This window comes from Pseudopipra pipra, chromosome 1 (assembly GCF_036250125.1).
Source record: "Pseudopipra pipra isolate bDixPip1 chromosome 1, bDixPip1.hap1, whole genome shotgun sequence".
NCBI classification, from domain to species: Eukaryota; Metazoa; Chordata; class Aves; order Passeriformes; family Pipridae; genus Pseudopipra; species Pseudopipra pipra.
In genome coordinates this window covers 96,274,158-96,300,542 of record NC_087549.1, presented here as the reverse complement: position 1 = coordinate 96,300,542, position 26,385 = coordinate 96,274,158, and the positions used below count along the sequence as shown (strand labels likewise).

The 26,385-nt window shown below is 36.9% G+C and overlaps 1 protein-coding gene across 1 annotated transcript in view; it reads right to left on the bottom strand.

Annotated features, from left to right (window-relative positions):
• The window catches only part of CTDP1 (CTD phosphatase subunit 1), a 100,496-nt gene that overhangs the window by 53,650 nt on the left and 20,461 nt on the right, over nt 1-26,385 (bottom strand). Inside the window, exons 6-11 of the mRNA XM_064666279.1 lie at nt 22,467-22,557; nt 21,219-21,385; nt 18,548-19,633; nt 9,993-10,134; nt 7,527-7,757; nt 1,396-1,561 (exon numbers count right to left, since the gene is read on the bottom strand). Of these exons, the coding sequence (XP_064522349.1) occupies nt 1,396-1,561; nt 7,527-7,757; nt 9,993-10,134; nt 18,548-19,633; nt 21,219-21,385; nt 22,467-22,557 (1,883 nt within the window). The remainder of the gene's footprint in view (nt 1-1,395; nt 1,562-7,526; nt 7,758-9,992; nt 10,135-18,547; nt 19,634-21,218; nt 21,386-22,466; nt 22,558-26,385) is intronic.

Sequence of the window (26,385 nt, the reverse complement as noted above, 5' to 3'; positions counted from 1 at the left end):
TTTATATGCAGTGAGTCTGGAAAACATGCACACTTCCTTTTGGCTCAGTGCACACATTGCATCAGCAATTCATTAATATTTTCCAAAATCCAAACAATTAGAAAAAATGTTAGTACATAAAAACATGAAGGCAACCCATAATAAAAATTTCCTTTAACTACCACTGATAACACAGATAGAAGGCACAGATGGATTCAGGGACTGGTATAATGACAAGAAGAAATACTATTTCTGGTAAAAGCTTGAGATAAAATGGGAAACATACTTCAGAACAAAAACCAAAAGAAATCAAAAGTTGTCAGCTCCAAGAGTTACCAGTTAAGTCAAAGCTTGAACTCACCTGAAATTCAAAGTAGATCATCACAGCAGTTGAAAGTTATTGGACTTTTCCCTAGAATACTAGCCCGAAGTTCTTCCAAAAGTCCATATCAAAATTACACTGTGCTGTATACATAAACTCTTCCCTTGGTGAAATATGCAGTTTCCTTCTCACAATTTTATTATATGTTCTGAAGATAACTCAAGGCCTGTTATGGCTAGAACCTTGGAACGAACTTACTGACGAGAACACGGAAAGATATATGCTCCTGTTCCCACCCCAGTGAACCATCTAAGCTCAAAGATGAATTCAAGCTCCAGGGCCACTAGATTTTACAGTAAAGTCATACACAGGGTTACAAATTCATGAAAACATAGTGCACAACGATAAGTATTTTTATCTGTATGTATCATTTAATGTTATTTAAGATGGTGGTTCATTTGAAAAAAAGAACACAGAACAATAAGTGAAAAATAAGAAGCTGCTAGAGGTTCATAATGAATTTCAAATAACATGCTTTTGTATGAAAGATGTACAGTTCACTAACAGAAATCCCCCTTCACCTGCAAAACCGTAATAGCTACAACTCAACAGCACCGCAATTACATGTCTACAGATAATGAGGCCTCGTGCTCCCATTTGTCTCCCTGATCTTCTCCACAATTTGTGCCTTTTATATCTGCAGACCTCTCTTCTCACACCCCACCACTGATTTTTGTCCAGATTATTATTTTGAGATCTACTTTAAAAAGCCAAACCAAAACAACTCTAAAGTGACACAAGGCAAAGCTATCCACAGAGCAAATATGATACCATGTTCTGTGTGAAAAAGTTATACTTAAATGAAGTTCTACTTTAAAGGCCTACTTACACGCCAGAGTATTCTGTTCTGCTTTGCAGAACATAACTGCATTTTAGCCTGAGCTGTACTTTTGTCTGCTGTGGCTTTCATTTAAAGTTACTATAGTGGCATACAAGGTCAGTTCATGTACATGCATAATTTAACAGAAGTTAAAATTGTTATGAATAACTAACAATCATTATGTTAGAAACCTGTCAGAATAGGTTACGCTCACCTCTTTATCCATACTCTCTAAATCCTCTTTACATAGGGTGTACAGGGGCATTGTCTCAGACATACTTGGCTGGCGTTTCCGCTTAGATGGACCAGGCTGCTCCTCGTTTTCACTTGCTGGTAATTCTTCTTCTTCAAACATCTGCTGCTGATGCGGCTGAACAACTCTGAAAAATTGCAGTGGTCCCATATAAGAAAGATTTACTTAATTTACAGCTTGTTTAGAAATAAAATCCTAGAAACCATTTATGACTGCCATGTATCTACGACTTTGCTTAATAAAGTTCTGTGCTCATCAACACAAGATCTCCTGCTGAATACTTTGTTCAGTCTGAAAGCTTAAGTTTTTATTCTACCTTTGACAAGGTACTCATTCTCCTGCCTTCTCATTGTTCTTATAAGTAACCATCAAACCTTTCTTGATACCAAAGCTTCAGTATCTGCAGATGCATTGCCCTTAAAATACTTTAACATTTGTGCGCAAGCGGAGTTTCTCCATCACTTGATACATTTATTATCCAGGAAGCAATTCCTACATTCCAACGCATTTTTCATGATCTATGTTATGCTTTTATTTTTGAGTCTCAAAGTACACCTTCTATTTCTCAACCTTACAGACAAGAGTTCTGCAAGTAGAAAGCTCAGCTCGGCAGCATCAATTTTTACTTTAGATATTTCCCAGATACTAGGTCTGGATAAGATGCAAAAGAGACAGTATTTCTTTTTGGCTAGTATATTCAAATATGGAAGCATCTTCTTTTAGTCTGTATTTTATTACCTTGTTAGTTACTGTATTTAATCCAAATATGTAGATAAAAAAAGGAACGTCAAAATGTTAATTAAAATAAAATAGTCATAACTTCATGGGAGTTGCTTTATCATAGTAATAAGAAGTTAGACTACGTGTAGAACAACTTTTACCTTTCTTGTATATATTTTTTCTGTGAATATTACTTAGCTATGGAAGAGTTGCAGAAGCTAAAACTACTACACAACACAGTTTAACTACAAGCATTGGACCGTCACACTAACTGCCTGAAACATGTTACAGCAGCTCAGCACCACCCGGAACTCAAAGGTCACAAACTATTTATGTTGGTCATAAGGCTGGGGGGGGAGAAAGACTACCACAAGCAGGTATAAAAGTGACTATTTGAAATCACAAGCTGTTTCCTATTGCAACTACCAGGTGAGAGACCATCAAGCTGTTTCTGAGGGTGATGGTGACTGAGAAATAGTAAAGCTGAGAAGAGTTTCTGCACAGGATGGCTACTTCTCATCAAGCTGGGATTTTCAAGGAACAGCTTTAGACCAGGAGTCCTCCCCCCAAAAAAAACATTATTAAGCTATGCAAATCCAGTCACAGGTAAAGTTTTACAAAATTGTTTCTCCTCTTGTGAATTTAACAGCTTCTTAGAAAGGTTATCTAAATATCAACATTTATCTACATTAGTACTTCAGTTCCAGAATGTATGACATCTGAAAGTCACCCAAAGCTGTCAATTTTGCTCATTTTCAGGGTTCATATTTCCCAAATACACATCTCTCTTCTCTCAGATCCCATGGATAGGTGCAGGAAATTTCAGTTGGGGGTGGTGAGGGAAAAGAGCCAAGCCACTGCTGTGCTACCCAAACGTGCACCCCCATCAGCACAGCAATATTCAGCAGCACAGCAGCCATGAGCCCCTTCGCAGTCTCTTGATTCTGTACAGTGGAACAGTTTGGATGCTGTGGAAATGAACTAATCAAACTGGTTTTTGTTAAGAGTTTCTCACCACAGCTAAGTTTTCTGTTCCCCCCCCTACTGCCCCCGCACACTACATGTTTTCTATTTTAAAAGACCATTCTTTTGCTATTAAATTGCTCTCAGACAGTAATTTTCATAGGTAAAAGAGGAAAACAATACAGCATTCCACTATATTTTCCAAAAGAACATTTTAAAGTACAATTTCCATACCTTTTTAATAGGTACCCTGGCTAAGAGAGGTGGTGATGCCATTTACATTCTTAGTGAAACAGAGAATGACAAAAAAAGCTATAGGCACCTTACACAACTCTATTAAAAACATAAGAAGCTTGACCATGCCAAGAATTACAGAGAAGTTATATGTAGCAGGGCAGCCAAGCAGACTTTCTTAGACTAGAAATAAATCTAGCATATTTTTTAAGAACACATAATCATACTGATGACAAGAACTCCACCTCTTATAGAGTAAAATCTGAGATCATACTTGACTACATTATTACACACAAATATTAACTGTAAAATAACTGTATTAATAGGTTCTAAAGACTTCTGTCAGATGTTTTATCCACTGTTTTCCAACTGCTACTAGGTAAGAAACACTGAGCCTTCTCATGAAAGCATTCCAAAAGCAATATGAAACAAAGGCTTCTTTAAGGTTTGTAAGACATTTTTATTTCCTCAAAGACATTTTCCAGGCTTTACATTTTCCACTAGCCCATTAAGTTCAATAAAAATTAAAGACATACAAATGCAGGAATTTACATCTACTTCTATTCAAATGAGATTCATGAGTACTTTTTAAAAAATAATACCATATTCAACCCTGCAGAGGTTGGTTGGTGCTTGCCAGTCTTGCATGCACAAGGAAATACATATACCAGGTGGGTTCAACACTTGTGGAAGTAAAAAGCACTTCTGTTGATATAACACTGAGAGAAACCTAAAATAGCATTATCATCATGGAAATGTTAAAAATATTTAAATTCAAGCCATGTATTCAATTTGGCACTCTATATTTTTGCTGTCATAACATGACTTGTAACATTAAGTAAAGAAAAACAGTAAAAATGAGCATGTAAATTCAGAAAAATTTATTAAAAAATTTATAAGCAAAATTAGTTTATAGAGGCCCTCAAGTATGGCTTCAGCCACCAACACCTGCTTGACACACCTCTTCAAACCAACCATTTGGTGCATCTTAGCATTATTTAAAACAAGGGTGCCATTTATAACTTCTTACATGTAAATTACATCCATATTTTAAGCCTTGCCTCATCTGTTAGTGTATTATTAGCATTCACTAAAATTTAACTTGTACCATTATTTTTTCTTTATTCTAGTCCAAGATGTCATTAGCATTTGTATTATTGTGAACAACACTACATTACACATCTCATGACCTGTTACAACTTAAGTGTTTACTGCAAGGCTTGTAGAAAACTGTTTCTGTATGAAAATGCAAATTTGTTGAGATACACAAGGCATGTCAAAGCTCTGACATGAAGGTTATTTTTAAAGAGGAATCCTTCCTGTTCTCAGAGAAGAGCTGCTGGTGCTGCATTCCCTTCCCTTCTAGTACAGCTGCAAACTCTTTGTCACCCTTCTACTCAGGCTGCAACAGCCATGACAAAAAGCAGGTTCTCATGTCTCACAGAGCCAAGCACAATGGCAAGACTTGTGCCTGTCACTCGAAATGCTGGCTACACTAACTGAACCACCTGTAATTCACCGGTAACAGTTTCACTGGACATTGCATGTAGGTATTTAAACTGATTATATCCCATTTTAAATTATGTTTCAAGTTGAACCACAGAAACTGAAAATGTTGAACACAAAATAAAGAGAGAATTGAAAAAGTTCTTATGAAATGGTACTTGGATAACTAGAAGCCCTTTTCAGTAACCAGCCTTGCAAGCAGGAGGTTATGTCCTAAGCCCAAGGAGGTCTATTCTTAGAATAAGAGAACATTGTTTTGCCACATGTAACTACCATGTCCCTGAGGGTTTCCTCTCACAGCAGTGCAATTCTGTTTCCCACTATCTGAAATTCAGAATCAGATGAAGATTTGAGAAACTATCAAAGATTATTGGAGGCTTTGACTGCACCCACCCACAAGAGGAGCGGCTGTGAGTGTTAACAACTTTAACTCTGCCTAAATTCAATGGCTTAGTTACAAATACTCTCATCTTTCTATAGGAAGTAAACATATGAGCATGTAAAGTCTGTCAGGACAAAAATACATTGCCCTGTACCAAGAAATTGCTGCACTAAGGTAGTTTTCTCTTAAGACCAGTATCACATCACATTCTAAAGTGGATGTGAAGCTTTTTTAAAACCTATCATTGATGTATGCATTAAGACAAACCATACAGTACTGCCTCAGCTCTTCCTCAGTCGTAACACAGTAAAGCTGTTCCTACTTGGCTTTTTGTTACTTCACAGCCTTCGTGCTCTGCCTGCACTGTACTTCCTATCCACTGAAAGTACCTAAAGCAGTATTTGATCACTGCCCTGCTTTGCTCCTAGACTTTACCAGGACTCTCCTCAGCATCTTAACTGAGGAGAGTTACATGCCCCAATTAAGACATCTGTATTCACAGGTCACTAACTTCACCATGAGGACCAAATCAACAGGAAACGGTCATGAAAATACTTTTTTCAGCATATATCTTATGTTCATGTCTTTTCTTACAGTTGCTTAGTTGTGGGGTGAAGTTGCAGCACAGAGTAATTGGATTCATCTTCTTAGACTAATACATCTCAACCCTAAGCATTTACAGTCAAAAAAAATGCTGAAGTGAAAAAATGGGAGTAGCAAGGCAACATAGCCTCACTCTAGCCCCAAAACCTCTCTGTAGCTCTATAAAACTCAACTAAGAGGGCACCTGAAGTACACTACTCTCCTTTTCAATAAGATGCTCCAGTTAAGAGGTACCTCAGCATCAACAAAAAATAGGCTTAGGTGAGGACAAACTCTTGAAGTTGTTGGCAAAGGTAGGAAAAACACTGAATGATGCATTAATATCAACATAACCCATTATACTGAAGAATCTTACAAGTGTTATGATAACTATATGTCATAAGAACATAAGAATGTGTACGACTTTCCCAGCTCTATTTCTAGACAAATTCCTTCCCACAATAACTGACAAAAAACCTCGAAAGCTTTTCAGCTCCTCTCTGGATACATGCTATGTCTTGATTATTTTAAGTTTTTAATGTTCATTTACAATGTCATAGTAAAGTAAAATACAGATTTTAAAAGACACAGTTAAAAAGGAACTGAAAACGAGACATCTTCACAAACAAGAGAGACTCAAAAAACCTGTGTTGACAGCAACTGGGAAGCTGAAATAAAAAAAAGCCTATAAACAGATAACAACTGAGAAAAAACAAGTTGAAACAATTTAATAACAGGAAGATAGAGTGGAAACATAAGCTACATTAGTATACCAAACCTTTACAAGTGAGAACACTGAAAGTGGCAGGGAAAGGTAGAAAATTGTGCATTTATAGTTGTGATGTATATTTTTGGAGAACTGAATTGCTTTGTAACAACTTTCTACTCTGATCATATCATAAAAAGGAATGCTGATTGCATTTTACAAAGAAAAGCTTTGGCTTCAGTTGGATACTTTTTTACCACTGGAGTCAACAAGCCTTACTAAACTTGTTAGTATTCCAGAAAGTTGAATCTTTTATGTAGATAATTTGGCACGAATTTTAGGTATTTTACACATCCTTAAGAAACAAGTGGTGTTTTTGCAGCTTAACACAAATTTTGACAAAGTCCAGATGCCTTTGTATTTCAAAAGGCAGGCTGCCTCTTCCTCCTGCTGCTTTAGTGCCTTGATTTAGTGATCTAAGGATTATTAACTAGCAATCAGCCATATGGCCTTATTTAACAATACTCAGATAGCTACACTCCTCTTCCATCACTTCTGATATTCCTCAAAAACACAAATCGAATGCCCCATTTGAAAGAAATTAGATGAAGAGGAAAATTTTATAAAAAAGAGTCAAATGCTATCAGATATGTTTTAGAATACTGGATTGTTTTCTGTTTAGAAGACCCATTAAGAAACATTAAGCTGCCCTACTTCAGAGATTAGTTACTCTAGCATTCTTTAGAGCACACAAACTACACACTGAATTTATTTGATTTGAGGTTTCTAGTTGCACTTTGGTGAGGAACAAAAAGCACCTGAAATTGTAGCATCCCAATTTCACTTCAGTTGACTATTCACTTTCACTGTTTTTCTTGGTTTTTTAGAAAGCAAACAAAGTAAAGCAAAGATGACAGTTTGATCAAAGATAACAAGGGTTAAATTTACTACAGAATCTAAAAATATAGATGAAGTGACTCTTAGCTATGCTTTAGGTACCTGAAGGATGAGTGTTCACCATGGACTGGTAAGGTGATGGGAGGAGCTGGAGACTGGATGTACATTGACTGCCCAGATGTCTGTGTGCCTTTCCTGATTAGCTTTCCAGTGTTAGGATCATACAGTCGAACTTCAGGACCAGGCTGAGACTTTGGATGGATGGGTGTTGGGTGAAATAGAGCTGTCTGAAATGTGCTGGGTGTATCAGGAAACGTGGCAGGGCTATTCTCTCTGTTAGATGGAGTTCAGAAAAAACGGTATTAGAAATTCAAATGAGCTATGTAACCAGAACATAAAAAATTAGCATTCCTTTTTTCTACGGGAGAAAGAGAGGAAATGGCTTGGAAGATCTCTGAAGAAACATTTCTCCACCCCCATTAAAGTCTCACTGAATATAAAGCAGAAAAATGCAAATACACAGATAATGTCATATTTACATTATTAAAATATTATTAAGTGTGCCTTAAAAGTTCTAAAAATATGAAGTTTGATATGGCTTCCAGGTAGTTACAACTGCACAACTTGAGCAGCATGATAATCTGCATACACGCACTAAAAAGAAAAGAGGGCTATTGTACCAGATCTTTGTATTTGCTCTCCAAATTGACTCTGATAGAAAATAAACATACAGTATTAATTTGCAAGTCACTCAAACTAAGTTTTTAAAATACTAAGCTGCCTATGATGCATTTTAAAACAATTTTAGAAATGTCAGCAGAAACAGAGATCAGTCTGTAGGAATCACCATTATGACATACTATCCAATTATCATGAAATGCCACAAAAAAGAAAGCCAATTGAATAATTAAAAAAATCAAATAAAACAGCATGTTATGTTCCATTAAAACAACACTATATTAAAAAAAGATCCAATTAAATTACATTGTAACAAATATTAGAAGTGACACAAAAATGGAGTTTTTACCACATGCTTTTATGGACATTTCTGAAGTAGTCATGTAGCATCAAAATTTAAGGTCAACCAATTCCAAGTTTGGGTTTTTTTTGCTGTTCTTAACTTCATTTTATATGCAAATATTTTCTCAGAGTTCATCCTTTTCCCTAGTTTATAAGTGCCTTGGACCAGTAATCGTTTCCAAAGTGGTTGCACATACTGGGTTAAAATGGAAGTATTTGCATTAAGATACATGTGTTACTGACTGAAGCTTGGGGGTAGGGGAAGTATGAAGTTATGCTGTATTGTATTTGAAATGCAGAAGTAGGAAAAAATATCATGTTTCAATAAAATGGAAGAGTAAATTAAGATAGGTAGGAAGATTAACATTCATTCTAGACATCAGAAAATGATGTTCGCAACTCACTGTCCACATCTGACAACTCAGCTGTGTCAGACCTCTGAGACAAATTAGGCATCCCATACAAGTATTCCAAAGTTTGATTAAAAAACATCTGACAGTACTTTTTAAAAACTAAGTATTCTAGTCAAGCCACAAGTAGGCTGCGTCTCTTTCCTCACTTATAGGGATTTCATGTCTCTACCTAGTCTGCCATTTGATAAAAGGCTTTACTTCCAGATGTTTCTTCTTTTGGCATCTTCGAAGCATTTGATGTCTTGCACACACACATTCTGCCCACAAAGGGTGTCTTTATCTTCTAAGCAGAAAGTAAATCACTAGCCTACTCAGTCACACCAAGATCAGTTTAATACAGAAAACCCAATATGCTAAAGTCCCTTCCTGCCTAAACACTTAAGGGAGGGTTCTCCATTAAGCTTCTACTAATGTGGATCTATCCAAACAGGTAAGTCAAGAAGCAGAAGCTGGCTATATGATATTTTGTCGTAAGTTATTTCAGCCATGTCACTTTCATGAAGGGGACTGCTATTGATAGCCCTCTGACTTCCTCTGTGTTAATAAAGTTTTTGGTTGTCACTTCTATTTACTGTCATACTAGTGCACTGATTATTTTTTACCTTTTCTTTTTCAACATTTTTCCTTATCCCAAAACCACCTCTCACTACTTCCTTTCTTCCAGTTTTTGCTTCTATCTTCATGTCTTCCAATTCTTATTAGAATTTTCTGTGGTATTTTTCTGTTTCTCCCTTTCTCCTCACTAGCAAGTGTCAGAAAAAAATGCCATACTTGACCAATTTTTCACGTTGTGGAAGTGTGTACATTTTTTGGCAGCATGAATGATCCTGCGCCCTGGTTGAACTGACAAGGTCAACTTCTCCAGCTGAGAACAGCTAGCTACAGTAACTGCTAAAGAAATTACTGTTACTAGAAGTTTCTCCCCATTGTGCTACTTGTGGAACTACCTCCTCATCCCTTGAGAGTCCTCAGTTTAAGCAGAACAGAAATGGACAAAACCGGGGAGTTTTTCCATAAAATCTGTAAATATCGCACACCATTCTGAATTTGTCAGAAACCAATTTCATAGCTGCATTAATAAATCAGCATCACTGTATGAATAACCTATTTTCATAGCCCTCAAGTTACCACTTACCTGTGTGTTTTGATGTAGTCATCCTTTAAGGGAAAGAGCTGTTCCTCAACCTTGTCCCAGCGCTCCAGGCAGCTCCACAGCCAATCAGGGTTTACAACATGGAGGTCCTTGCAGTCCTGAGCTTGCCGTACTTTTTCTGTGCCTATTACAAAGCCAAACAAAACATTACAGTGTTCCCAGAAACACAGAAGATAAACCAGTGTATAGTCAAAACTAAGAAAATTTTGTGATCAATCTTACAGGGAAAAAAAAAAGCAAACATTCCTCCTGAATCCAAAAAACCAATTCCAACTAATAAAAGTGAGAATCTAAATAAAACATGACAACCTGAGCCTCAAGAAGGATGAAGGTAGCTTCGTAAAGAACTGGCACTATGGAAATAGTCCACTAAAATTTATACAGACAACCTCTGCCTCTTCATGTTAGCTCAAAAAACAATACAAGTGCACTTTTGTATTTAATCTCCTTCATTTACATTTATCATAGTTTAAGCATAAGCAATTTTTCAATGCTGTTAAAGTCTCATTTACCCTACTATTTTTTTTTTTTTTTTTTTTTTTTTTACACACAGTCCCCTGTTCATACAGTATGCTACCTTTTAACAATCAGCCATCCCCTCAACTTCCATTTGCCAGAAGTGGGGGCAAAAGCAGACAATTTCATTCTTTTTTGCCAAAAGAGGAACAAAGAATGTGGAGTTAAATACAGAAGGCTAGCATGAAGCCCACATAAAACCATCAATAACGCAGCATGCAAGTAACAGGTCATCTCAAATTCTACTCTCTGGGGATGCCAGAACAAAAAACCTCAGTAAACTTGCTATAAATGTTTGCCAAGAAGCATCAAAACCAGTGTCATGGTTTAATCCCAGCCAGAAAGTACAACACAGCAACTCACTGACTCCACATACCACTGAGTGGGATTGGGAGGATAATCAGGAAAAAACTAGTAATACCAGTGGTTTGAGATAACAACAGTTTAATAACTGAAACAAAAGTAAAATATAATAATAATACTAGGAGCTCTTGTCTGTTTTCACACATGTGACTTCAGCAATGAAGCCTCCAGAAAAAAAACCCCACCAAACTTCAGAACAATTCTGACAAGGAAGCAAGTGATGTTTTTATCATAGTTCCCCAGAGTTTCATCTGCATGATTGTAATTTAACAACATGATTTTACTTGTTTCAATTAAGATGAAAATCTTCAAGTACTCATACTCCTCCATGTAGTTTGAAGATGAGAGGAAATAGCTAATCGCAAATACTCAATGCACTTTGTACAACCTGAACTACAATCTGCTGGGGTACAGATGAACTGAAATGCACCTGAGGATTGACCTAACTAGTTAGTTAGACAGTTCAGTTTTAAGACTTCTATAAATTTAAAGGAGTAAATAAACAGAAAGGGCAGGAGATAATTGTCCTTCACCAAACTGCTGAAAGCTTACGTTATTGAGGTGCTGGAGCAGGTCCAGAGAAGAGCAACAAAGCTGGTGAAGGGACTTGAGCACAAGTCCTATGAGGAGAGGCTGAGGGAGCTGGGATTGTTTAGCCTGGAGAAGAGGGAGACCTCATCACTCACTACAACTACCTGAAAGGAGGTTGTAGCCAGGGGGGTGTCGGTCTCTTCTCCCAGGCAACCAGCAGGAGGACAAGAGGGCACGGTCTTAAACTGTGCCAGGGGAGGTTTAGGTCGAATATTAAGAAAAAATTTTTTACAGAGAGAGTAATCAGACATTGGAATGGGCAGCCCAGGGAGATGGTGCATTCACCGTCCCTGAAGGTTTTTAAGATGAGACTGGATGTGGCACTTGGTGCCATGGTCTAGTAACCATGGCACTGTTGGATCAAGGGTTGGACTTGATGATCTCAGAGGTCTTTTCCAACCCAGTCGATTCCATGATTCTCTACTTTTCTTTCCCCAAACCCAATAGGAGTAGGGCTACATTTTCCCCTAGATACAAGTAAGTTTTTTCTTGGATTGAGATTAACAACCAAAAAATGTTTTGTGCCCAAATACATTTCTTCTATTATCAGCAGCAAATGCAAGCAATTCCATAGTTCAGGATATAAGAGCTGTACATATAAAGCTTTACTCCACACTAGCATCTTTGCAAAAAAAAAAAAAGTTTAAGAATACAAGATAAATGCTAATACAAAAATAAGTATTTCAAGATAAGGCCCTTTCCAAACCACAAATGGTTTAGACTTGCTATATTTTAAATTCTGCCATGAAATAAAAATAAAACCACCGTCCAAAAAAGATTCACTGAAAACAATTTTAGAACTCCAACTGTTAATCCTAGCACACCTTTGCAGACCAAGAGGTTTTAACTGGCTAAAAAGTAGAACTCTAGTAAAGGAGGTCAGTGCACCTTTATCATTCATCCTCTGATTTAAGAAATCTGTTTTCCAATTAGTTGTCAGTTACAAAAGTAATCAGCAACTCAGAGCACTTTCATGCAACAGTTCCTGGAAGTGAGCCAGTTTACAGTGCCAGAGGGAGCCTTCACCAGAGGTATTATTAACATTTATATAACCTCAATAGGAATTTTAGAAATACCTGCAGTTAGGAAGAGTTAAGTTTAAAGCTGCATTTAATTTTATACACAGGGTGTGTTTCAGAGGAAAGAAAGAGAATCTGAAAGAGAATCAGGTTAAGAGATCTGGGAGAAAAAGAATTGAAAAAAGTAAAGACCTGGCTTGGAAATTGTTTTCTTTTGAGAGTAAAGGAGAAAAGCAATGACAAGAAAAGAAAAACAAAGAGGTAAGAAGACAGATGTTATAAAGTGAATGACAAAATCAGGTTCATAATCATACAAGTTTCAGGGGAAAAAGCAACAAGAGCAAGAAGTCCAGTGGAAGTTTAGGTACTTGGCCCTAGTATTAGATACCGAATCAATTAATCGGACACAACTAGCAATACTGTCCTGCACATAACAGCTCTGGAGCTGACTGAATACAACATACAAAGTAGTGATTTCACTACTAAGCACACACAACAGTTAACCCGAGCTGGTGATACAGCTGGATAGATAGACTGTGCTGCTTCTTTTGAACTTCATCAAGGACAAAACCACAGAATCGCATTCACCTCATTTTAAATCTATGAAGTTACATGAGAAGATGGCCTCCTCCAACTGTTTTTAAAGCTGATATTTTTCTGCACTGATGATGTCAGGTGCTTCATTTTGCTGCCCCTTCCTCCCCACCCTCACATTCTGCATTCACGCATATCCGATTATTTCATACCAGATGTATTCTGATGAGTCAAGTAAATTCTTCTTCTAGTCAACAGGATCCTAACAGGAAACTAAAACACAAAAGCTAAAATGGTAGTATTACAGATGAACTTGTTACTGTTCTGAAACAACAGCTCTGAAAGGTATAGGCCATTAACATAAAGTGAAGTTGCGCAAGAAAGACAGAGGAAACCATAAAGATGATCAGAGGTCTGGAGCACCTCTCCTACAAGGACAGGCTGAAAGAGTTTGTCTTGTTCAGCCTGGAGAAGAGAAGGCTCCAGGAAGACCTCACTGCAGCCTCCCGGTACTTAAAAGGGGGCTTATAAAAAAGGGAGAATGACTTTTTACAGAGAGAGACAGTGGACAGTGATAGAACAAGGAGAATGGTTTTAAATTAACAGAGAGATTTAGATTAGATATTAGGAAGAAATTCTTTATTCACAGGGTGGTGAGGCACTGGAACAGGTTGCCCAGAGAAGCTCTGAATGCCCCATCTCTGGAAGTGTTCAAGGCCTGGTTAGGTGGGGTTCTGAGCAACCTGGAAGCTGTCCCTACCCATGGCAGGGGTGTTGGAACTATATGATCTTCAACATCCCTTCCAACCCAAACTATTCTATGATACTATGGAAGTTGGTGACACGAAGACTTGTGTATAACCAAACCCACCTCCCGAGGGTCAGAAGTCAAGTAAGTGTTTCTCACCTCTGCAACATCAAGGCTTTCTGCTTCCTCCCCATTTGTAATGTACCGCTGCCTATTGCACACCCCACCATACTGAAAATTGAATGAGGCAACACATCAGTGTCTTCTCAGGGAGTGCTTTCTATTCCTGGCTGGCATCTTCACAAATTAAGATTTCACATGTATAATGTTCTTAGAGCTAAATTTGGTGAAACACCAAATTTGGTGAAACACCAAATTTAACCAGCTAGGAGAAATAGTAGTGCAACTTAATATGCTTGCCTTCTCCTCTCCCTTTCCCCAGTGTATCTTCTCCTTTTGGAAGTATGCTTATTAAGACAAAACAGCAGAAAGATACAGTCCTTCTGATGCAATTAAAAACATCTGAATTATCCAGCTGGGCTGAAAATCACTTAGAGAAAAACTGTTTACCTGGACCACTTTTTTTGCATTGTTGTCTAATCACCTTTCCCTACTTCAAATTGAAAAGTCATTCCAAAAAGTTATAAAGGCACACAAGACTATGCACGTGAAGAAGCTAGGGTCCAAATTCATCACATCTACTCCCTTGACAGATACAGTCTGAAGCACATAATATTGGGAAAAACATAATTTTCAAACCTGGGGAAGGTACCCATTGATTGTACTTTTGATCTTGCAAACAAAGGTTGAAAACATCCCCCTGCTAATGCTGTCAATTCATTACTAAAAAAGCAACAAAAATCAATAACACAACAATAAAAACTTCTACAGCTGTTTCCAGGACACAATTTTCACAAGAGCAGTTTATTTCGTCTTATCCAAAGTATGGAACACACTTGGCACTTAAGCAACATAGGTAAACAAGAACTAACCTGTATATTTACAAAGACTAAGAAATGTCATACCGCTATTTGGCTTATGTTCACATTACCACCTAGTACAGCCCAACAGGGAGATCTTTCAGGGCAAAAGGGTGCTGGAGGAGCCATGCTCAGGAGTTTTCCTTTGGATTAGCTCTGCCCAGTCCTGTGGGCCAAATGCCAGGGAGTGCTCAGTTGACTGCAACCTCCAATTCAATCTCATCCATGAGGAACTCCACGTGCGCAGGGCTGTGCGAGGACAAACCAAAGTACACGATGGGGACCGACCACCAGAGACACTCAGAAAACACTCTCCTGGTTCCAACACTCCAAAATCAACATATCCTCATGGCAGTTTGTAACCAGGTTGCCAGACATTGCTTGGAAAATCTGATCACTAAAAGTTTATATTTCTCTTTAGATAATTTTTATACATAGCTCTCTATTTACAATCAAATCCTGAAGCTCTTCTGCAATAACACTAACCTAAGACAAGGTAGACTGACCACAGTGTTTTGTCTAACAAAAATTAAGGGATCACAAAATGGTGGTATATGTGCTGTTCCAAGGTTACAGCTAAAGTCCAGCTTTAACACTGCACTGTGCTTTACCAACAAAAGCAACAGGGTTACCCGGTCACTGACTGAATTTAGAGTAGTGCTTAACTGGATTTTTTTTTAAAGACACAGGCCCTGAAAATATTTTTAAGAAAAAAAACCTGTTGACACATCACAGCTATGGGAAATGACATAGAATCAAACAGATTTTGAAAAAGAAAAGAAAAATTCAGGGCCCCAAGTTGACATATTTTCATCCCTACCACACTGCTATAATTTTTGACTGATCTGAACAGCTTTATCTGCTCCACCAGCAAAAACTCGATACAAAAATCAACTACAGTGTCTTTCACCTGTTCAGGAAGGAAAATAACAAGGTTTAAGAAATAGTGTGGTAACTGCTTAGCCAAGTGTGTACACAGCTATAACAACTCATCATACAGTGCAGTTTACTGATGCTTAAAGCAAAGACCAGATGTTTCAAAAACTGAAGTAAGATTTAAGCAAGTGGAAAGGACTACAGGGTAGCCTTTTCTCAGTCACTCAGATTTATGAAAGGTGATTAAATGATACAGAATTCCTTGTGTTTTACAGTAAGTCAGGTAGATAGTATTTCCTGCCCTATATAATGAAGAAAATCCTAATTTTCTCCAAGAACAAGGATTTATTTAATTTCAGAGTTCAGAGTACCTGTGTCCACAGAGAAACAAGCTGCCCATCTCCAGAGAAAGAGACAAGTATACACAAAGGACAAAAGAAATTTAAATTATTTACTCTAATATGCTGGGAAGGACGCTGTAAATGCAACCTAAAATGGTTTTCAGTAGCTATTCATTTCAATGCAGCAAGCTATGATGAGGTCACTTTGCAGGAAGAAAACCCATCACTTCAAGACCTCAGGGGCACATTGACTTCTTCCCTTTTATGTCCTCTGACAAACTCATCCTTTGCCTTCAAAATGCAAAAGCTTACCCCCCAACACTGCTGCAGGTTAAGCATATGTCATTAATTACATCTCAGCTAATGCAAAGTAAGCACGCAAGCTCTACTGCTTGTCGCAGTCCCAAGTCTGCCATTGTTAGCGGGGTCTCCCAGAAACAGTAAACTAATAGGTATGTTTGGCTCACCTTTTCACAAACACATTAAAAAAAGAAAAGGTTAAAAGCAGCATAAGAACACTGTCTGGTCTCATGTCCTTGACTTCTGAATAAAACTCAAGAAGGGACATGCTTTTGTAGACATCAAGCAGTGCCTCAGATGTTTGCCATGGGAGCCAGAGATGCGATATTTGTATGGCTTAATGGGAGCAAGAGAATTTGCTCTCTAACCACACAAGAATCACTATGAAAATCACATTGACAGATGAATTATCACAAATCCAGCTGTGACAGGACAAACTTACACCCTTTAAATCTCTGATTAAGTAGTTTCCTTCATGAAATTAGGATGATGCAGCATAAATACTCCCACCTAACAAGAGGTGAGAATAATATAGTCTCAATTTGAAAAAAGCCAAAACCCCATCACAAAATCAGAACCACAGTCAATCTGCAAGAATCCTACAAAGAAGGGTTATTGAAGAATACAGTTTTTTCACTTTAAATCCCCCTATTTCACTGCCAGTGTTACAGATATAATTACTAAGTGATGATGGAAGATGGTAATAGTATTGCTCATTAGGCAGAAACAACTGCCAAGTTACCTCTTCTAGATTTAGCATAATATGTAATTTAATCAAAGCAAAGTTTAAATAGTTTTTTATATTCAGAAGTACTTTGGTGAATGATTCACTAAGAATGAGCAAGTGGTAAAGAATTTACTCATAAAAATGGAACACAATGATATATATATTTATCTACATAAATACACAACCCTCCCCACACTGTACATTCCAAAATCAAACAAGGAAAAAGTCAACTGTTTCTCATTATCACATGCTGTGTACCATAATATGTTATTCAACTCTTTTCTCTAGAGAAATGTATATGTTTGGGAGGGTTTCATTTACATTTATCCTATCAATTTTAACCCCTCGCACAATAGTTGCATCTGATGTACAACTACATTCAAAAGCCATCAAGTGCAAGGTAGATAAAGAAACTTTGAATTGAAGCATTCTAAGATTCGAAACTGGAAAAAGAGCAGTTATATGGACAACTAATTTCATCTTCTAAGTTTTAGGTTGTTTTTACTACTAAAATCTCTATCTCTCTTTTTATTGTATGTTTTTACTCTTTAAATGCCTCCCTACATGCACACTATCTACACTTAAGGTCATACACACTTCAAGGAAAGTATATACACAAATAGTATAGCCAGTGAAAATATATCTTTTTTTAAAAATACAAGCCAATGAAACAAAGCTGCTTCTGATGTACTAAAACCTTACATGAACATGAACAGCAGTCAAGAAAAAATAAGCAAAGAAATCAGCCCCCTATTGGGTTATGTCACCTAAACATGTCCTAAAACTACCCTTAAGTTTTAGATGATTTAAAGCATGCAGTTTTACTTTTGGATTTCATGGGTTTGATAATCAGATATTTAGATTCCACGTAACTTCAAAAGGCTAACAGAAAAAGTGCACTAGAAGCTAGTGCTGGCCTGTTAGCTCCTCTGCGGCAGCTACCAAAGGTGCATTCCTACCAATTATAGCCATGCAAAAACAGGCAGCTTTGTCAAAGACATCCCCAAAGTTACACTATGCTCTCTTACATCTCCCTTGACAAAAATGTACAGGTTAAGCACAGAGCAGTGACAAGGTACCATCAGTCTCAAGATCATTTGTTTGAATTCCATACCAAGTGAAACTAAACCATGAGAAGTTAGATCTGAGAAACTGTGAAAGAGAGCACTGCTGGAACTTTACAGCAAGACCACTATAAACTTTTCTTTGACACAGATGTTGAAAGTTTCTATTCAACAATTTTAATAGTCAAAGACTCAGTATCACCAATTCTTAGCCAAAAAGTGAGACATAACACACTACATCAGAGGTTATTTAGTGCATCCTTCTTTTAACAATTAAAACCCACACGATTAAAAAGACGACAAAAAGAAAAATCCTTTTCAAAAGGCTTCTAAATCAATTTAGGAAGAATCTTTCCGTAATTTCAATTCAAATCTCTGTTACATTAAAGCCTGTAGGTTATACAGAAAAACAGCTCAAGGCACGCATGAACTGTATCAGCCAAAAAGCTGCTGGAAAACTCAAGTCTCAAATACCTACCTGTCCTTGCTGCAATGAGATGTGTTGCTTTATCAGGATCATCAGCACTCAGTACTAGATTCTTCACAATTTTAGCTCCAAGTGCTGTGGCATGATAGTGTTCCCGTGTTTTCTCAATGGGGAAGTTTGTTGGGTAAAGTCCACTAAATATTATGGTTACATCTGACAACACTTTACTTTTTAGTTCTGGTACTATTTTTCTGATGTCTGGAATTTCCTCAATCTCTTTTTTCAGGTATTTGTCATACTTTGTGTAATAATCAGTGTGAACTCGCACAAGGATCTCTTCAAGATATATTAAATGGTCGTCATCATCTGTATCATCCTCCTCCTCTTCCTCCTCCATACTCTGGTCTAAGGACTCACCCATTGTAATTCCAGACTGTTCGCTATTCTGGGATTCTGTTTCAGCTTCTTTCTTGTCTGCACACCCATTACCTAAATCACAAAGGCTTTCCTGTTCACTTTCTTCTTGTGCTTCAAGATCAGTTTTGTCCTGGGTATTTTCACCAGACAGAGACTGTGTGTCCCCAGAATGGTTCACTAGACCATCCTTTTTCTCACTCACATCAGTGCAACTCTCTTTCTCCAAACTGTCATCCTGCAGAGGTTGTTTGGATCTCTTCCAGCTTCTCTTTTCCTCATTCTCACTATCTGATACAGAAGTGGATGACTTTCTGGTATCCAAACCACCGTCACTTTCACTGTCGCTAGACAGTTCAAAGTCCAAGACATTTGTTGTCTTCTCTTGGGTTTGCTGTTTCTCTGTAATTGTTCTATCAACTTGTTCGGAAGAAATCTGAGATTCTTTTGTATTTGTCAAATCGTTAGTGACCTCACTGTCCATTTTGTGATCAGTGCTATCATTTAAGGAGTCCTGGGCATCAACTTTATCACGGCAGTTCATATCACCATCAGATATTTCACTGCTTACAGAAGTACTGCCATTTGCAGTGCAAGTGTCCTTTGCAGCTTTCTTGAGACCATTGCTTTGTTCTTCTACACATATAACATTCTTTATTTCTTCAGCATCCTTTGCTGATGTCACTGTTGGATCCAGTACCTCTGGTTTTGTAGAGTGGTTTACTAAAACACAGGCAAGAAAGAAAACATATATATATTCTCATTCTTCATGTGTTTTTTTTTTTTTAAGATTAATCAAAATTTAATTTTCTTTTACCTTAAACACAAAGTTGACATATGGAGTCAGACTTCATTATGTCTGGCATTCATCACTAGGCTTTTGAAAGTTGTTAACATATTCTAGGTGTCAGTGAGTACTAGAAAGAACTGGAAAATCTAACAAACTTTACTTTTATAAAGAAGTTATGTAACCAGTTTTTTTTCTTTAAAACATGCAGGTCATAAGTAATTACTTGTTAACTATGCAAACATTAAGCGATTTACCTTGTAGCATAAGTTTTATGATTACAACTCAAGGAAACAAAAATACTGCAATGGAGAGAAAAAAGGGGGGGGTGGGGCAGAATTTGCTTCATAAGGTCTTAATCCAGAACTATAGTACAAGAACTTCCTTTATAAACTTCCATGTCTTTCAAATATGACCTACTTTTCATAGCAAAATAATTGCATTTTAATACTTGAAAAGATATACATGTTTTAGCAATACAAAGATGCCATTCAAACTTCATTTGAGACTGACTGAATGCAAGTAAATGGGTAAGAGTCACAGACAGAAAAAGTAGTTCTAGGATGTGTCTGCAGATGTCTCTTCTGGAGAAAAAGAAATTGCAGATATCCAAAAATTTGCACACAAACATTCACCAGGAACACTGTGTGAAGTCACTCTACTTTGTCTCCCTTCTGTGTGCATGTTCCTGTCCTGCAAGTAACAATGAGAGTCAAATGTAGAAGTCCTACATCACAGAGACCTGATTCAGGCTGAGTACATTATTCCTGTTTCCATATTGGACACCTCTAGTTCAACAAGGGAAGAAGAACAATGTCACATGTAGTAAAAACAAACAAAAAAAAAAACAAACCTCGGCTAAAAAAAAATTCCTGCAATTCTTTCCTAAGACACTGTGTTTGAAATACATTTTCCCCCCAAATTATTACTAACCTAGTGATACACACCTTCTAAATTCATTACGTGTATTACGCTGCTGAGCCTACTGAACAAAAGGTTCTTGTGTCAAATGCTGGGACAACATGTTAAACAGATGCTAAAAATCCCACATTAATTTTATTAGCATAATAAGGGAGGTAAACAGAGATCAAAACATTCATTTTCAGAATGTTGAGACCAGAGTTTAATAACTATTACTTCCAAGTCCCAAGGGCAAGGAAGGGGACCAAAAAGGAGAAACCTACAGAAAGCAAATAACTGAAATGTTTTACATGGGCATGGGGGAAGAAACTGTCCCCCTCTACATGTTCTTGAACAGTTTGGTGTATTGCCAAACCAGCTCTCAGCCATAACACTACTACCACTACTCCACTTCTGCTGTGGTTGCCTGCCAAAAGGAAAGCTCTCAACAAAAACAGCCTAGTTTTACTGAACTCACATTTGAGCTGTCAACTACAGTAGTCTAGGATTTCCCATCTGAGCATAACTGCAATACCACTAAAGACCACCACAATGACTTGTATCAACCATGTTTTAAAAGTGGACAAAGTTGTAAAGGTGGTTTAAAACTAATCCAATTACCTTTCTTCTTCATTTGCATTTCTCTGGATCCAGGAGGTGCATTAATATCTCCTATCCCCTGAAAGTATACATACTTCTTCACAGTTATCAAATTGGGTGCAAACTTCCAAACATCCTCTCTATCATCAATGATGCAAACCATGGAATCCCCACATGGAAAGAGATCTCTAAGAGACAGAAGAGTTGATAAAATTGATCCAGTTTTAGAAATTATATAGCAATGAAGGTAGTTTCTGTTGATGTTCTGGTTTATTATGAGCATGTCTGCAGAACATGATTATTCATTAACTTACAAAAATTTCAGCAATACTAAAATTACAGAATTCAAAATACAATATTCAAACAGATTAAAATTAATAAAAAAAGAAACACCTATTTTAAAATCTTTATCCCAAAGGCTAGAAGTAGAAACCAACAAACCTCTGCAAGAACAAAACATTACAGCATTTCAGTCTAGTTTTCACTGTTTTTGTTGACAAACAGCCTGAAGCCAACTATCACATGGCCAATACACTACCTATATATAAATAGGAAAAAAGACACAAGAAGAGTTTTTAAAGAGTAGGCTCATCCAAGATAAAGGAAGCAAAAATACTAATATCACCTCTCATGTAGGTGGAGGAAGAAGAGTACCTGAAGTGCATATTAAAAAACCAGAGCAAGAAAAGAAAAAAGCTTCTCATTTGCTACAGACAGATGCAGAGAGGCAATAATTTTTAGTATTTCATAAAGCTAGATGAAACATATCTGTTTTTATACTCTGAAAAATGTGTGAACGTGAATTTAGATTACAATATGAATTCAAGGCTCTAGATGACCTAATTTCAAGAAACACTAGAGAAGAGAACCTGCTTATGGCACATTTGAAAGCCAGAATACTAGATATCCAATTATAAATTAACCTCGAACTGAGAGTTTTGGTTTAATTAAGAAAACCCACAACATACAAATCATTATAAAGATCACAAGACAAAGTGGAAATGTGGTTGTTGCAAGAATAAAAAGTGCAAGTGAAAACATGATGCCATTGCTTCACACTTTCACTGTTCTGCCACCACAGAACCCATTAAGTAGATGAAATACTGCAATGCCTAATATCTCAGTTTTATTGAGATGGTGTTGATATTTAAGAGGCAGATAAAGGACTATAAACATGACAAGTACAGATGGAGTACTTTTTATTTTATTTAGCATATTTTCTCTCCTTGTTGTCCTGTTTTGTATAATGCTTAAGACCTGTATACATACCTAAGATTCCCAGTCTTAGAAAATGGATCGATACATTCATCCCTTGACAATATCCGATGGGAAAAAAGCTTCTTTTCAGGGTCCAAAAATCCTTTTGGAAGAAGAAATTAAAAAGTTAATGTTCAAGGTGTTTGTTCCTTATTGACGTTCTACATAGTTCATCTCTTTTAGTCTGCACAACAGCAGTTTAACAGACAATTTTAAGGTAAGAGGTTATATGGGAGAAAGTACAGCGGATCAAGTATTTGTAGCTAATTCAGTTGGATTAATTTTAAAAATCCCATCTCACTGTCTTTCAAGATGGCAATAAAACTGAAACGAAAATAACTTAATTTGACCGCCAAATTAATAAGGCTGAAAGAGATATGGCAGGTGATAGATACACATGATTTTTGCAACTTACATTTATTTCTCTATAGCTGGTTCTTTAAAGCTAAATGCTCTCCTTAGCTCATTATTCCTAGGGACTGCAGAGAAGTCTCAAGAGTCGGCAATGTGCTGCAATACTTAAGCACAGTGGGCAAGTTAAGGGACAGTTCCAGCCGGAGCTCTTGCGTTTGTAGGTTTTAAGTTGTACCTCTAACAACTACTTCAGTACATCTACATATAATAAACGTATCCTGGGATTCCTAGAAATATTTAGGCCCAGTTGCAGTAACTTTTCTGACTGAACTCTTTAAAAAAAAAAAAAAAAAAAGACAAACCAAAACTGAAACAGAAGCTGTGCTAGCTGATCTTAAAGCAAGGTAAAATGCCCTTATTTAGGAAAGTGGTGATTTGGGTGTACAAACACACATGCATATGCTTCTGAAGTAGTCTCCAATAATGAAGTTCACCCTCATGACCAGATCAAAGTCACATAATCACTTAGAAAGAAACTGGCATTTTACATGCTAATTTGTATTTTTCATTTTACTGAATTTGTACTGAAGTTAGCATCAACTTCATTCTTATGAATAATACAAGGCAGTCAATACTTACTTGGGAACAATTTTTTAAAGTTTTATTTTCTTTTATTTTAAATGGTGGTCATCTTATTGTCAGAAACAGAGTTCAAAATGACCACAGACTCTAAGGACCAACTTTAATTTTCTTTCAAGGAGTTTTGAGATTTTCACAGACGACACGTTCAAGTCTTTTTAGCTGTCTAGCTCCCAGGAGTACGTTAAGTTGGGAGTTCAAAAACAGAGGGTATAAATTAAAAAAAAAAAAAAAAAAATCAGTCATCACGTCTGAAAGTTGATCTTATATGTACTTAATATTAATGTGTAATTGGAATAACTTAAAACCCATAAAAGCAAGAAAATTCCGAGTTAAGGACAGAGGTTCAACCTTAACTCACCCGACTATGCTTAAGAATTGCTGCAAACTCGAAGAATCATCCCCTGTAGTGAGACCCTTGCAGTACCTAGGCATAATGAATTGAGAGAATTAGCTACAAAGATTTATTGCCATACACACAGATACTTTGACAAACTACATAAGCTGTCATACAAGTTGCTGTTCTTCCCAATAAAATTCTCTTCCACTAATTGTTTTAATACACTAAATTGGACAGGAGTGCACTGATTACATGGTAAAACCGCAATGATGCACTCAGTTGCAGTGTTGTCTAGCTAAAACTGTAAGAAAAAGGAAGCTGAACTAAAAAAGCCCAAATGCAGAAACCCTGTCTGCCAGGGATTAGAGATGAGGTAGCATAATAAAGGCAATGTTTGGTGAAGGTTTATCAGTAAGCTGCTACACTGAGGATACCGCTCAAAGATCCATCTGCACAGATAAAAGCCCACCTTAACAGAGTCGGGTCTTTCAAAGCTACTTGAATAACACAGAAAACAGTACTGGTCTTTTGAGAAAGTTCTTTACAGGTCAAACTGTTTGGTTTCTTTTAGATCCTCCCTAGTCAATTAAATCAACATAACAAACAACCTTGATGTTTTCGCATCTCAGGGGAAGATTTTACTCATCATACATAATTGGTTTTCAGCAATAGTATGTTAATATAATCTTTAAAGCTTGGAAAAGGCTATATGGGTTATTCACTCTCCTATTCAGCAATTCTACTCCATGCAAGAGTAAACAAGACAACTAGTGAGTAAAGCACATACTCTTATAATTGAAACATTAACTTTTAATTGGTATATGACAGCAAATAGAACATAAATCTGACTAAAATCGTTACATTAAAAATAAGTAAATGCAGGTATTTCCACCAAGATAAAACTAAGCAGAGGCTACAATTGGCCAAAATAATTATGTAGTGGTGAAATACTACAGGGAGCTCTAGATTATAAAATCCAAACTCATCTTCATAAACATACTACTAGATACCATTTTGTTAATGAGTCAAACTAATAAGGGGTTTAGGATAAATTATTTCAGCAGATATGAATGGTGTTTACAATTCTCAGCTAATCCCACTTAAGAGATGATAGAAGGCAGCTGAGATGAGAGAAAAGGACTGACAAGATATTATCTGTTTGCAAAAGCTTTCTAGGACATGAAAGGTGCAGCCCAGAGTTCAGATTTCACAAAGAAATATAGGATGTATATACAGGACATAAGGAAACAACCTTCTTCTTATGAGAAAAATCCCCAACATTTTGTTACAAGTTCGATAAAATATCAAACTGACAGGTCTCTGTGAGAAATCATTTAACCAATACTGCCATCAAGTGTTCTCTGTATGTATCAGCTACGTATTTCTGTTACCGCATCTTGGTTGCACAGGTGACCAAGAGATCAAAGACTGTATCAACTGTTTCTCCACAGATTTCAACTGAAACTATCACCATTACTGCACAAGTAATTCACTTGCAGTTTGAATGCCTTTGATGAGGTTAACTTCAGGCAAAAATCCAGAAGTCTGGGGATACAGGGAAGCAGCAATACCCTAACTAGCTCATTTGGTGGCCATTTCCTCTATAGAATAATGGAGCAGCTTGAGTATGATGCCCACTAAGATGCTTGTAACATTTCAAGTATCAGTCTATCCTAGCATGGGGACTGTAAAGTAATCCAAATTTTACCTCGGAGATTAAAATGGGCAGAGGACCAAATCACACATAAAGAGAAGATTGAGCTCTCCTATATTATGAGTTAACTACCCCTGCAACTCATTCTTCTCCCTGGCTCTAAAGCCTATTTGCTATACATCTTCTGATTTTATTTGGTATACATCTTCCGGCCTTAGGCCACATGCCAGATTTTGGTACACAGATAGAGGTGAGGAAGATTGTCCACCCACTTCTAAATACCACACAGGTATTTAAATCTAGTGTATGAGAAACTATCCCCCTTTTGTTACACAAGATAAAAACAGATTCTAAGAAGAACAGCTGGGTACAGAAGTGTCAATGCATTAGCAGTACACAATGTATAATCCAACAGTGAGACTGACAAAGCTTTAGGAATATTATTCAAACAACAGTCAATAAAGACTGAGTAACGTAGAAATGTTCACTTGGATGGGCAGGACAGGACACGGCTCTCAAACTTTCTTTCAAGGAGAATTAGCTGCAGACTACAAATAGGCATCACATTCTGATTACAGAAATATTGTATGTTGTCATTCAAAAGTCTCGTATTTGTCATTACAAGCCTCTTCTGTGGTATTCAACATGCATAAAGAATTGTTTACCTATATATTTTTTTTCTAAACTGTTTGAAAGTTAACTAGGATAGTTAGCTCTCTGACTATTTTGGAATCTTCCTCTCTTGCCGAGAAGTGGGATAACTGGGACAGTGTTGTTCAAAGCACTCCTGGCAATAACACAAAAAAAGTAGATGTGAAAGACAACTTAAAAAAAAGCTAGGAGACATGGAACAGCAGCACGGACAATTTGACATGCAGAGTCAACCTAAAACATTGTTAATTATATTGTCTTAGACCAACAGACTTGATAAAGATAATGCTTGA